The sequence below is a fragment of the Pelophylax lessonae genome (genome assembly GCF_965119305.1).
Source record: "Pelophylax lessonae genome assembly, chromosome: 2".
Lineage (NCBI taxonomy): Eukaryota > Metazoa > Chordata > Amphibia > Anura > Ranidae > Pelophylax > Pelophylax lessonae.
The window spans coordinates 269156556-269171596 of NC_138769.1; the positions used below are offsets into that span (position 1 = coordinate 269156556).

At 44.4% G+C, this 15041-nt stretch overlaps 1 protein-coding gene across 2 annotated transcripts in view; it reads left to right on the forward strand.

The window, feature by feature from the left end:
* The window catches only part of PLEKHA6 (pleckstrin homology domain containing A6), a 949845-nt gene that overhangs the window by 778102 nt on the left and 156702 nt on the right, over positions 1 to 15041 (forward strand). For both annotated transcript variants that reach the window (XR_014224910.1, XM_082245107.1), the window contains one exon: positions 10688 to 10830. Coding sequence is in view for 1 of the 2 variants with exons in the window: in XM_082245107.1 (XP_082101233.1) it covers positions 10688 to 10830 (143 nt within the window). In the remaining variant the exon portion in view is untranslated. The remainder of the gene's footprint in view (positions 1 to 10687; positions 10831 to 15041) is intronic.

The following is a 15041-nucleotide window of genomic DNA, read 5'->3' on the forward strand; positions in this document are numbered from 1 at the left end:
ATGCTGGCCCCTACCAGCGCCTGATAGGCAATGTCCAAGCTCCTTTCCAGGTTGTTGATGCCACGCAGTGTTGCCACTGTGTTCTGTAGGTCCAGGATCTGGTCTACCAGAGCAACAAGTCGCTCACATCTTGCACAGCAGTATTCGCCCTCGATTGGTTCATCAAGGAACGCATACATGCAGCAAGAAGTGCACTGAGTGGCATCCGCAATCCTGTCGGACATTATTACCCTCTACTCTATGGGGATAATATTAACGACCTGCTCTTCCTTACCTACACTACCTCTGTCTCCCCTGGTACTAAACCTGGGGTCCTCACCAGTCGCTAAGATACTCACCAGTCGCAAAGATCCAACAGACGGTAAGATACTCACCAGTCGCAAAGATCCAACAGACGCAAAGATACTCACCAGTCACAAAGATAATCACCAGTCGCAAGGATACTCACCAGTCGCAAGGATACTCACCAGTCGCAAAGATACTCACCAATCGCAAAGATACTCACCAGTCGCAAGGATACTCACCAGTCGCAAGGATACTCACCAGTCGCAAGGATACTCACCAGTCGCAAGGATACTCACCAGTCGCAAAGATACCAGTCGCAAAGATACTCACCAGTCGCAAAGATACTCACCAGTCGCAAAGATACTCACCAGTTGCAAAGATACTTACCAGTCACAAAGATACTCACCAGTCGCAAAGATACTTACCAGTCGCAAAGATACTTACCAGTCGCAAAGATGCTCACCAGTCGCAAAGATGCTCGCCACCAGTCGCAAGATACTTACCAGTCACAAAGATCCACACCAGTCGCAAGATACTCACCAGTCGCAAGTCGCAGAGCACCTCTCAGTCTATAGTAACCCCTTAGTAACCTGTATTGCTTGTAGTGTTTGTACTTGTATGTAGTTTGTACTTGTAGTCCCCCCACCAGCCCGCCCCCCTACCAGGAGATCAGATCAGATTGTTTCCAACTTACGTCCCTCGGTCTCAGTCTGGTCCTTGTCTCCCCTGCACTGGTTCCCTGGTCCGAGGCTCCGAGCTCCTGCTTCCTAGTGCGGCTTCCCCCGCTCTCCTCCGCACGTGCGTCTCCTGCTTCCTAGTGCGGCTTCCCCCGCTCTCCTCCGCACGTGCGTCTCCTGCCCCCGGCTGTATGGTTGGGTTTTTCAAATTTATGTCATTTTTCCCACAAATAGAGCTTTCTTTTGGTGGTATTTGATCACCACAAGGTTTATTTATTTTTTGATAAACAAATTTAAAAAAAGACCGAAAAGTTTAAAAAAAAAAAAAAAAAACGTTTTTTGTTTGTTATACAATTTTGTAAATAGAAAAGTTTTTTCCTGCACTGATGAGCACTGATGAGGCTGCACTGACAGGCACTGATGGGGTGGCACTGATGAGGTGGCACTAATATGCAGCACTGATATGCAGCATTGGTGGGCACTGATAGGCGGCACTGCTGGGCACTGATGGACGGCATTGATGGGCACTGATAGGTGCCACTGATAGGCTGCACTGATCGGCACTGATGGGCGGCACTAATGGGCACTGAGACGGCACTGGTGGGCAATAATGGGCAATGGTGGGCGGCACTGATAGATGGCAATGATGGGCACTGGAGGGCAGCACTTATGGGGAGGGCACTGGCGGGCTCCCTGAGCCCTGATTGCCATCCCTGGTGGCCATGGTGGGCATCCCTGGGGTCATGGGTGGGCACCCGGGGGCGCACAGAGCGCATTATCCTGACTTCCAGTGCAACCACTTTCCCGCCGTCAATCGCCTATAGGGTTGACAAGAAGTGGTTAAACCTAACTATTTTGTAACATTTTTAGCACATTTGCTATCCCTTAGAGGCCTGTTCGCACCATGAGTGTTTTATGTTGAGTTTTCTGTTAGATATCCTTTTTTTAATAAATGAGCTGTCCAAAGACCCCTGAATATTTACAAAAGAAGTCCTGCACAATTTTTTCAGTGCAGTAAAATACAATGCGGAGCAAAAAAAACCTATGCAGCTGGAAAATTACAGTGATCACCAAGAATGTGTTGACCTTAACCACTTCAGTACTAGTACATTTTATTCCCTTCATTACCGGGTAATTTGTCAGTTTTGTGACACTTTGACTATTTACTCAGTCATGTAACACCATAACCAAATACATTTTATATAGAGCTTTCTTTTGATGGTATATTTTAACTGTTTTTTTTCTGCTATATAAAGAAAAAAAGACCAAAACATTGAAAAAAAGCATGTTTCCCTTGCTTTTGGTTTTAAAGCATAGCAGATAAAAGACCACTGATACACCACATACATTATCTCACAAAAGTGAATACACCCCTCACATTTTTTGTAAATATTTTAATATATCTTTTCATGTGACAACACTGAAGGAATGACACTTTGCTACAATGTAAAGTAGTGAGTGTAAAGCTTGTATAACAGTGTGAATTTGCTGTCCCCTCAAAATAACTCAACACACAGCCAATAATGTCTAAACCACTGGCAACAAAAGTTGGTACACCCCTAAGTGAAAATGTCCAAATTGGGCCCAAAGTGTCAATATTTTGTGTGGCCACCATTATTTTCCAGCACTGCCCTAACCCTCTTGGGCATGGAGTTCACCAGAGCTTCACAGGTTGCCACTGGAGTCCTCTTCCATGGTGGATGTTAGAGACCTTGCGCTCCTCCACCTTCTGTTTGAGGATGCCCCACAGATTCTCAATTGGGTTTAGGTCTGGAGACATGCTTGGCCAGTCCATCACCTTTACTCTCAGCTTCTTTAGCAAGGCAGTGGTTGTCTTGGAGGTGTGTTTGTGGTCCTTATCATGTTGGAATACTGCCGTGCGGCCCAGTTTCCGAAGGGTGGGGATCATGGTTGGCATTCATGGTTCCCTCAATGACCTGTAGCTCCCCTTTGCCAGCAGCACTTATGCAGCCCCAGACCATGACACTCCCACCACCATGCTTGACTGTAGGCAAGACACACTTGTCTTTGTACTCCTCATCTGGTTGCCGCCACACACGCTTGATACCATCTGAACCAAATCCGTTTATCTTGGTCTCAGTTCCAATAATCCATTTCCTTAGTTTGCTTGTCTTCAGCAAACTGTTTACGGGCTTTCTTTCGCATCGTCTTTAGAAGAGGCTTCCTTCTGGGACGACAGTCATGCAGACCAATTTGATGCAGTGTGCGGCATATGGTCTGAGCACTGACAGGCTGACCCCCCACCTGCTCAACCTCTGCAGCAATGCTGGCAGCACTCATAAGTATATTTACCAAAAACAACCTCTGGATATGATGCACGTGGACTCAACCTCTTTGGTTGACCATGGCGAAGTCTGTTATGCATGGAACATGTCCTGCTAAACCCCAGTATGGTCTTGGCAACAGTGCTGCAGCTCAGTTTCAGGGTCTTGGCTATCTTCTTAAAGCCTAGGCTTTATGTAGAGCTACTATTCTTTTTATCAGATCCTCATAGAGTTCTTTGCCATGAGGTGTCATGTTGAAGTTCCAGTGACCAGTATGAGAGAGTGAAAGCGATAACACCAAATTTAACACACTTGCTCCCCAATCACACCTGAGATATTGTAACACTAACGAGTCACATGACACAGAGGAGAGAAAATGGCTATCTGGGCTTAATGGTTTGGATTGCTTCAATTGGATTCTGCGTTTACACTTATGCTAATGTGTATTGTGCTTCATTGTCAGAGACGGGCTCTCCCTATTGTCTGCGTATTGAGGTGGAATGTGGATTCTGTTAAGCCTGTCTGTCCCATTGTTAATCGTTAATGAACACATATTGTGCCTGTCCAGATGGCTATATAATTAGTTCAGGTTAATTATGTTTCTGTATACAATTTCATCTGCATATGATAATGTAATCAGGCAACCCCTGACCTGATGGGGTAATTTGATCAGGAGGGGGATGTGTTCATGTGTGTATAAATTGAGTGTGAAGCTGTTAATAAAGGAGAAGGTTCCAAAACTTGTACAAGCTAAGTTGTCAGCCCAACAGCAGCTACACAGTTCAGAGAAGAAGGTGGTCATCCTTCATCCCCGGCGAGAGATCCACAGTCTGGGAGCGGAGTAAGCCAATCTCCCTCCTCGAAAGGGGAGAGATGTGACGGGAGTCACTTTGATTGGGGGGCCTGTGGAGAGGTTGGGAAATACCTCTCTCAGCCCCCTAGGCCCCTCTTATGTGTAAGTCATCCTGTGTCTATTAGGGACACAGGGTGACCAAGAAGCCCAGTCTGGCCTGCCCAACCAGACTTCCACAGACTGATTGGCTGTGGGAGCTCCATGCACCCTGCCGGGACAAACTTACAAACTATGTGGAACTTTGTCAAGGAAGCTGCCATGATGGATTGACTCTTTGGGACTTGTTACTTGACTAACTCAGGCACAGACCAATTGAGCGCTGCCCAACACCAACAGCAGCTTCAGCCTCCCTGAGAGAAGAGGCAGCTGACCTTTTTGCTACACCACTGACAGGGACCTGGGATTTCCTTCCAGCAGCATCTGTGGAGTTACAAGAAACTTCTCCAACTGAAGAGCTGAAAACTGGACAGAGGGTCCAAGACCTCTGTCCCACACCTGTGGCAGTTCCAGAGGCCAAGGGTGAGAAGGTGGTGACCACTCCCCAACAGCAGCTACACGGTTCGGAGAAGAAGGTGGTCATCCTTCGTCTCCAGCAAGAGATCCACAGTCTGGGAGCGGAGTTAGCCAGTCTCCCTCCCCAACAGTTAGCCGAAGCGGATTATGTGGAGTCCTCAGCAGAAGTGCTGGCAACAGGGCAGAGTGCTACCAACCTCTGCCCAGCACCCGCAACAGCTACAGAGTTCCAGGAAGCTGGGGGAATCGGCCCCTCGCCCCAGCGACAAGCTGATATAGTGAAGCTTCTACACCCAGCAAAAGTGCTGGCTACTGGACAGAGAGTCAACGACCTCCTCCCCACACCTACTTAAGACAACCCTTTCCTGCGGCCAGAAATGGAAATCAGGTTGACTACCTATGTGGGTTCACTCTACCCTCAACTAACAAAAGATGGAGTGACTGTGATAGTGGATGGGACCCTGTGTCTATTAGGGACACAGGGTGACCAAGAAGCCCAGTCTGGCCTTCCCAACCAGACTTCCACAGACTGATCGGCTATGAGAGCTCCATGCACCCTGCCGGGACAAACTTACAAACTATGTGGAACTTTGTCAAGGAAGCTGCCATGATGGATTGACTCTTTGGGACTTGTTACCTGACTAACTCAGGCACATACCAAATTGAGGTGTGGTACCTGGTTAGTCTACCTTTGGGGGGGGGGGGAAGATATGTGACGGTACTCACTGTCACTGGGGGTGAAAGACAGATATTTAATGGTTTGGATTGCTTCAAATGGGTTCTGTGTTTACACTTATGCTAATGTGTATTGTACTAGGCTCTCCCTATTGTCTGTGTATTCAGGTGGGATGCGGATTCTGTTAAGCCTGTCTGTCCCATTGTTAATTGTTAATGAACTCACATATTGTGTCTGTCCAGTTTCAGGTTAATTATATTTCTGTATACAATTTCATCTGCATATGATAATGTATTCAGGCAACCACTGACCTAATAGGGTAATTTGATCAGGAGGGGGATGTGCTCATGTGTGTATACATTGAGTGTGAAACTGTTCAATAAAGGAGAAGGTCCCAAAACTTGTACAAGCTAAGTTGTCGGCTAGCTTTGTATGGGGGCGGCTGGAAAATCTGATATCTATGTTCAAGACTGAAGGAAGCTGTGTACTGATGGAAGTCCACAAGCACAGTGTGAGTCGGCGGTCCCCTTACAATTTTCACTTAGGGGTGTACTCACTTTTGTTGCCAGCGGTTTAGACATTAATGGCTGTGTGTTGAGTTATTTTGAGGGGACAGAAAATGTATACTGTTATACAAGCTGTACACTCACTACTTTACATTGTAGCAAAGTGTAATTTCTTCAGTGTTGTCACATGAAAAGATATAGTAAAATATTTACAAAAATTTGAGAGGGTGTACTCACTTTTGTGAGATACTGTATAAGGCTAAAAAATACCTATAGTAACATATCGTCATTTGTGTAGCCCCTGCAGAAATTAGTGTACCAATAAAACCGTTCAGGCTTCTTGTTTCCTCCCCCAGTGATCAGTATGGTGATGCTTTAATGGCTCCTTACACCTTGAAAAACTTTTGGTTCTACAGTATATGAATGCAGGCTTTTTCATTTGAAGTTTTTTTTTTTTTATGGACTTTTGCTTTTATGGACTTTTGCTTTCCCTGTAACAAACTATGTGAACTTCCATTTCTTATGTGAAGATTGCAGTTTAAATCCACCTGGAAGCTTTCGAAGACTTGCTAAACTTTCACTATTCACACAGTGATTATGATGATGGTATCACACTTCAAATGTACCCAAAGAATGCTTTCAAGCCTGTGTATGATGACCATTATATACAGTATTTACATGAATTATGACTTTTAGCAGCATATAATAACTTTGATAAGCCCTCCAGTTTCTGATAAGGACACATTTGGAAATCTTGGGACAATTCTCAGTTGCAGTGTTTCAATGGATGACCCATCTTCTATATCCTGGTGAATGAGTATTCTATGGCTATTACCATTTACTACAAGATAAAAGGGGCCTTCTATCTATTGTATTTAAAGACTTCTTGCACTCCATAAAGCACTGCTTTTTCTTTTTACATTTGATGTAGTTAGTACCTCCTTTGCTTTATGATCTAAGGAACACATGTATTTGATTCAATAATTACAAACCTACTTATATTTTCATTATCTTGGATGTTTTTATGCACTTTACTATAAATATGGATCAGTTGGGTGGGAGTTATGTTTTCAAAAGGCATTCCTTTTTGTCTTAAATATGTTTAAATATGTTTGACATCAATAGTATGTAAACTTCTGGAGGGGATGATAAGGGACTATATCGTAGAATATGCTAAAGACAACAACATCATCCGCAATAATCAGCACGGGTTTACAAATGGGCGTTCTTGTCAAACCAATCTCTTAACATTCTACGAGGAGGTGAGCTGTGAGCTAGATAGGAGCAGACCAGTAGATGTGGCGTACTTGGATTTCGCTAAGGCGTTTGATACAGTTCCCCACAAGCGCTTAATTTATAAAATAAGGTCTGCAGGTATCGACAGCAGGGTTTGCTCTTGGATACGGAACTGGCTAAAAGGGCGGTAATAAACAGCGCATACTCAGACTGGTCTGAGGTAGTAAGCGGAGTGCCCCAGGGCTCAGTCCTGGGACCAACCTTGTTCAATTTATTCATAAACCGCATTGAAGACGGGATCAGTAGTTCGTTATCAGTTTTTGCAGATGACACAAAATTGGCCAGGGCAATAACTGCACAGCATGAAGCAGATATCCTACACAATGACCTGGACAAAATAACGGAGTGGGCAACGACATGGCAAATGAGGTTTAATGTGGAGAAGTGTAAGGTTTTGCACTTGGGGACTAAAAACATAAAAACACAATACACGTTAGGAGGGGAACCCTTGGGGGAATCAAAAATGGAGAAGGATCTGGGAGTCTTGGTTGATGATAGATTAGGCAACAGCATGCAATTTCAAGCGGCAGCTGCCAAAGCCAGCAGAATATTAGCATGTAAAAAGAAAGGGATGTATTCCAGAGATAAGACTATAATCCTTCCACTTTATAAAACTCTGGTCCGACCGCATCTGGAGTATTCTGTCCAGTTCTGGTCGCCAGTCCTCAGGAGGGATGTGTTGGAGCTGGAGAGTGTCCAGAGAAGGGCAACTAAACTGATTAGGGGATTGGAGGACCTTGAGAGGGGGGGAGAGATTGGCGCAAACGGACTGAGCGGGTTGCTGCAATAGTCTATGAGGTGGGCAAATGGTAAAAGTCCAGTGAGATTGCTTGTACACTTTGCTGGCTGCCGGCTTGTAGAGGGTGAAGCAACCCTGTATAAATCCAAAGAGAGAGAGAGAGAGGGCCAAGCGCCGATCTAAGTGTAGCAATATAGGCAATTTATTGGACACACAAGAAGAATCTTACTCACAAAGGATGTATAAAAGCAGGCATCTTAAAAGCAGTGAGGGGTCTCTGAAGTCACATCCAGGGTGGGCTGTCCGGTCAGGCTGTAGCGCTGATGCTGTAGAGGGTAAGCGGCGATCTCCTGTTGCGAGGCAGGGGACGTGCTGATCCTCAGCGGTGGTGATGCAGCGTGGACCCGCCAGTCGGATTGCCGTGACGTCACTTCCGAGACACCAGAGAGATAGAACGGCCTTTCTATCTCCCTGGTGTCTCGGAAGTGACGTCACGGCAATCCGACCGGCGGGTCCGCGGGTCCACGCTGCATCACCACCGCTGAGGATCAGCACGTCCCCTGCCTCGCAACAGGAGATCGCCGCTTACCCTCTACAGCATCAGCGCTACAGCCTGACCGGACAGCCCACCCTGGATGTGACTTCAGAGACCCCTCACTGCTTTAAAGATGCCTGCTTTTATACATCCTTTGTGAGTAAGATTCTTCTTGTGTGTCCAATAAATTGCCTATATTGCTACACTTAGATCGGCGCTTGGCCCTCTCTCTCTCTCTCTCTTTGGATTGGAGGACCTTAACTATGAAGAGCGGCTGCAATCGCTCGATTTATTCTCCCTGGAGAAGAGACGCCGGAGGGGGGACATGATAGCAATTTATAAATTTCTCAATGGGAATCTCAGCTTAGAAAAAAAGCTGTTCATTCGAAGGGATTGCATGAGGACTCGAGGGCATACCATGCGATTAGAGGAGAAGCGTTTTAACCTCAGGCAACGAGGGGGGTTCTTTACTGTTAGGGCTACAAGATTGTGGAATTCTCTACCACAAGAGGTGGTTTCTGCGGGTAGTATGGTGGCTTTCAAAAGACTCTTAGACTTACATCTCAAGGATCAGGACATTAAGGGCTATGTGAGATGATTACAGCCACACACACCCACACAGGTTGAACTGGATGGACTGTTGTCTTTATTCAACCTCACCTACTATGTAACTATGTAAATATAAGTTTCCAGTTGCTCCTGTAAGTCCTGAATGTGTTGCCTATTCTGATTGGTGCGAGCGCAAATGGATTGCAGCTTAGTTTTCATCTCCTCAATATGGGAGCCCAGGCCCTGTATGTGTGCTTTGAATTCAAAAGTGATTTGTGCAGCAATTTTAACCAAGCCTTGTTCTAAAAGAGAATTTGGCAAAGAGGACTTGTGCACCAAGGTCTGCAGATTGAAGCAGGGCAGGTATCCAATCAGAGAGCTCAGGGCTAGGAGGAGGCAGCACAGACTGTGAATCAATGAGCTCATCCACTCTATTAAAGATTCAGTCGATGCTGGAGACTCTCTGGGTGGTAGAGGATCTTGAGCAGGGCAAGAAAGAGCTGTGCAGCCATCAAGTCCTCACCGCCAACCTCAAGTGCAGAGCAAAGCTCATGGCTGCTGTGATGGAGCGGCGGCCATCTTGGCTTTAGGCTGGGCAGAGTGAGTGGATGGTCGAGACCTCCCATGGCACTCTGATCCGCCAGCCATATGGAGTGGCAGAGGTGTCCGCTGGGCATCCCAGGCACAAAGAGAGCTCTAGTGGCTCATAGGAAAGCTGTAGTGAGCCGGTATCAGCACCTGGGGTGCGGAACTTCTAAGCTAAGCGGCCACCTTTGGATTTAATCTCCAAATACGGAAAGGCTTCTTCACAGTAAGAGCTTTGAATATGTGGCAAACTCAATAGATTATTTTAAGAAAGGCCTGGATTCTTTCCTAAATGCACATAATATAACTGGATACTGATATTGCTAGGTAAAGTTGATCCAGGGGATCAGAAAGGAAATGTTTTTTTTTTTTTTTTTTTTTTGCATTCTTCTGTATCAACTGTGGGTATTGGATACTGTATATAGAGGTTTTCTATTTAAAGGTATTTTTGAAAAAAAATATCTTTTGGTTGACTTTTGTGGGCATTTCTTTTGTTCAACCTGGCTATAAAGTTCATGACGCTGATTCAATGTTCATTGAATATTAGGTGATGATGTGAGATAAGATTCCACTTTCCTGAACCAAGAAAAGTGTGTGTTACGATCAGTGTGGCAGAGATCACAAGAATGGCTAAAATACAAGTCCTTTTACAAATAAAACAGTAAGAGCCGGTTCACACTACCACGACCAGAAAGTCGCCCCGTGACTTGAAGAGACTTGTTTAGAGACTTGGAAGAGACTTATGCACTACTTTGAAGAGATAGGCGACTTTGTCTGTGGGGAATACCTGGCTAATCTCTTTCTTCTTCCTGGAAAGTCTGATAACAAGTCGCTTCAATTAAGATAAGGAGGCGACTCCCATTGAAGTATATGGGACAGTCGGATCACAGGTCGCCTCAAAGTAGTACAGGACCCTTTTCTGAAGTCGGAGCGACTTCAGTAGTGCCAATTAAGACGGCACTGATTGATTAACATTGCTTTTGTTATGTCAAGCGACCTGGGGCTACACAAGTCGCCTCACAAGTCGTGCTAGTGTGAATGGGCTCTAAACATACATGTATCTGATTATTGTTTTTATTTGTTTTAGTTTAATTAGAACTAAATTGTCATAACTAATGCTATATGTCACAGTGCTTCTCTTTTTTTTCATGTCCAGTACAACATCAAACATGTTTGTTAATTTCTTAGTTTGCAGAATGTTATTCCCTTGAGTGACTCTGAGCTGGAGATGCCACCAGATCCTGAGTCTCAGCTTCAAGAGCAAGAGAAGCGAATAGAACTATCCTGTACATTGGCAACTGAGGCTTCACGTCGTGGTCGTCTTCTTTCTGGTAATGCCTGGTTCTGTAATGCACATATATCCACTTTTATTTAAGGGTCCATGCACACTGGGGTTAAAGAAATGCTGCTTCTACAGAAGTTTTGCATTTTTTTTTCCGCATGTAGAAGCAGCTCAGTGTTATCCTATGTGTCCATGTACATTAGGATGTTTAGAGTTATATTTTAAACTCAACTTTTAGAAGCAGAAAAAAACCCTCCTGAATTGTTTTCTGGCAGGAAAATGCTAAAAGTGCCTAAACTTGTGTACAAAAACACTCTGTAAGCATTTAGAACTGTCGTTTTTTTAAGCCCCAGCGTGCATTGACCCTTAGCAGTGTTCGCTTTTAGTCACTGATTTAGAGAGAAGGTCTTTTTTCTTGTAATGTGTAAATCAGTAATAAACACAATATATTACTATCAGTCTTATCTTTTAGTCATTGATTAGGAGGGAGCCTTTGTTTTTTTTCAACATTTCAGTTGAATTGGAAAAAAAAGCTCCACTATATTTGTTCTGTGTTCTCATTCATACAGCATATCTAAAATGTTGTTTGAAAAAAAATATTGTTACCTTTCTAGGTGTTTGTTTGAAGCAGGACTTAGTAAGCTACTCAATTTGATATGAGGGAAAACTCGTTCTGACTCCACTGACAGAGGGACACAGAGTATCACCTTTCATCATTCTCACTCCAAGCAATGGGTTTCTATACAGCAGTCGCTTAGTCCTTATGACCTTGCACTACTGTTTTGTATTTTGAAAAATGTTTCAGTTAACTCAGATAGAAGATAGCTAAAGCTCAAGGACAAATGTGAGGTACTGAGTTCAAATCTTTCTTTTGTCAAATAAGGAATGGTAGGGAGGGGGGTCCGCGAAGTAGGGGCCTCCTGAATTAAAAGATCCATGTAAAATCAATAAACAGTGCCAAAAAAAAGTAGAAAATATATATATATTTTTTAAATGTTGCTTTTGTTTATATAGCAAAAAATGTCAACTCTGTGGTGATGAAATACCACCAAAGGAAAGCTCTATTTGTGTGGAAAATTATATAAATGTACAGTGCCTTGCAAAAGTATTCGGCCCCCTTGAACTTTGCGAGCTTTTGCCACATTTCAGGCTTTAAACATAAAGATATAAAACTGTAATTTTTTGTGAAGAATCAACAAGTGGGACACAATCATGAAGTGGAACGAAATTTATTGGATATTTCAAACTTTAACAAATAAAAAACTGAAAAATTGGGCGTGCAAAATTATTCAGCCCCCTTAAGTTAATACTTTGTAGCGCCACCTTTTGCTGCGATTACAGCTGTAAGTCGCTTGGGGTATGTCTCTATCAGTTTTGCACATCGAGAGAGTGACATTTTTGCCCATTCCTCCTTGCAAAACAGCTTGAGTTCAGTGAGGTTGGATGGAGAGCGTTTGTGAACAGCAGTTTTCAGTTCTTTCCACAGATTCTCAATTGGTTTCAGGTCTGGACTTTGACTTGGCCATTCTAACACCTGGATATGTTTATTTGTGAACCATTCCATTCTAGATTTTGCTTTATGTTTTGGATCATTGTCTTGTTGGAAGACAAATCTCCGTCCCAGTCTCAGGTCTTTTGCAGACTCCATCAGGTTTTCTTCCAGAATGGTCCTGTATTTGGCTCCATCCATCTTCCCATCAATTTTAACCATCTTCCCTGTACCTTCTTAAGAAAAGCAGGCCCAAACCATGATGCTGCCACCACCATGTTTGACAGTGGGGATGGTGTGTTCAGGGTGATGAGCTGTGTTGCTTTTATGCCAAGCATAACGTTTTGCATTGTTGCCAAAAAGTTTGATTTTGGTTTCATCTGACCAGAGCACCTTCTTCCACATGTTTGGTGTGTCTCCCAGGTGGCTTGTGGCAAACTTTAAACAACACTTTTTATGGATATCTTTATCCATAAAAGGCCAGATTTGTGCAGTATACGACTGATTGTTGTCCTATGGACAGTCTCCCACCTCAGCTGTAGATCTCTGCAGTTCATCCAGAGTGATCATGGGCCTCTTGACTGCATCTCTGATCAGTTATCTCCTTGTATGAGCTGAAAGTTTAGAGGGACGGCCAGGTCTTCGTAGATTTGCAGTGGTCTGATACTCCTTCCATTTTAATATTATTGCTTGCACAGTGCTCCTTGGGATGTTTAAAGCTTGGGAAATCTTTGTGTATCCAAATCCGGCTTTAAACTTCTCCACAACAGTATCTCGGACCTGCCTGGTGTGTTCCTTGTTCTTCATGATGCTCTCTGTGCTTTAAACGGACCTCTGAGACTATCACAGTGCAGGTGCATTTATACAGAGACTTGATTACACACAGGTGGATTCTATTTATCATCATTAGTCATTTAGGTCAACATTGGATCATTCAGAGATCCTCACTGAACTTCTGGAGAGAGTTTGCTGCACTGAAAGTAAAGGGGCTGAATAATTTTGCACGCCCAATTTTTCAGTTTTTTATTTGTTAACAAAAGTTGAGATATCCAATAAATGTCCTTCCACTTCATTATTGTGTCCCACTTGTTGTTGATTCTTCACAAAAAAATACAGTTTTATATCTTTGTTTGAAGCCTGAAATGTGACAAAAGGTCGCAAAGTTCAAGGGGACTGAATACTTTCGCAAGGCACTGTATAGGCTAACATAGAAGTGCATGCAGAGGCTGAAATAAAAAAAGTCAAACGCCTTTAAAAAGAGCATTTTTTGCATCCTGTGTGCATGAGGTCTTATAGGATTTTTTTCACACACAACATAGACATACAGAGCAAAACACATTCTTCTATTCCTCCCAAGTACAGGGATACCACATATATGAAACTTTTTCAGTATTTGGACTTATTATGTGCCAGACATTGCATCTGTACTGTAATGTACTGTAATGGTCGCCCCTGTACGAGTAGTCAGGGAATATAGCTTAGTGTAGCATCACCTATAGCAGGCCCCATTCCTATAAGCCAATCAAACCTAGCCTAGTGGTATTCAGCTGCCCCTTGGAATGCCATATTCACTGGCCAGGAGGTACAGGAGGCTGAACAAATGGTGAATAAAAGAGTTCCTTTGATTCCAGGAGTACAGTTGGGTCAGTTCAGTTGGCAGGCAGAGGCATGGTCAATAAACATGCAAAGGATTGGTCCAGACAGCAGTCAGAAACGTGGTTAATAAACAAGCCAGGGTCAGTACATGCAGCACACTACGCTGGTGTCGTTGGTGGCTCTGCTGACAGTGGCACTAGTGTGGCGGTGATCAGGAACATTGTTGCTGGCTAAACTGGTCTAGGACACTGTGACTGGCTGGTCATGCTGTCTGTTTTCGCAGCCTTGAACCCTCATGGATGTTACATTTGAGGCAGCGCCTGTGTCTTTGCTGTATTGGCTCTTCTGAGGCTGTACTGATGTGGCGGAGATCAGGGGTACTATTAATGGCTGCATTGGTTCTGGTGACAGTGGCACTGCTGTGGAGGCAATCAGGAACATTGTTGCTAAATACACTGGTTTAGCGACACTGAAACTAGTGTGACTGGGATCAGGGACACAGTGGTTGTGTTTCTTCAGCTACTGAATCCCAATAGACAATGGGGATGCACGGAACAACTGTGCATGCCCTTGCAGGTAAATACAGCCCGCTCATGGGGTATGCACTGATATACCCTCTGTGAACCTGGCCTTATGATGACACTGGGATTGGTGTAGTGGTGATCAGGGACACTGTGACTGGCAGTACTATTAGACCTTGTTCATACGGGATGTATCAATCTGTACTCTGAGCAAGGGCTGTGTTTACTTGCATGGGGATGCACAGGAGTTCCATTTATCCCTGTGCAGGCAGTCCCGTTGTCTATTGGGACACTGCGGCTGCACGGACACAGCTGCTGCTCTCAATGTGACAACCATACAGATCGAGCCTTGCACCAACACAGATGTCGAATTTTAAGCAACGGCTGTGTTCGTGCAGCCACTGTGTCCCAATAAACATTGATGTAACATCCTACATGATGATGCACAGAACACCTCTGTATCCCCGCATGGGGACAGTAAAACGCTGTGGTTCAGCCACATTTTTACCAGCCCTCAACCTCAGCCCTACACCTTGTGTACACAAGCTGCAGCAGGAATTATAACACCTTCCACATTTGGCGGCCTCTTCTGCTGCCTGAGCACAACCTATTCAAGGGAATGGGGCCACACTTTAACTACTTCACAGCCGTGCT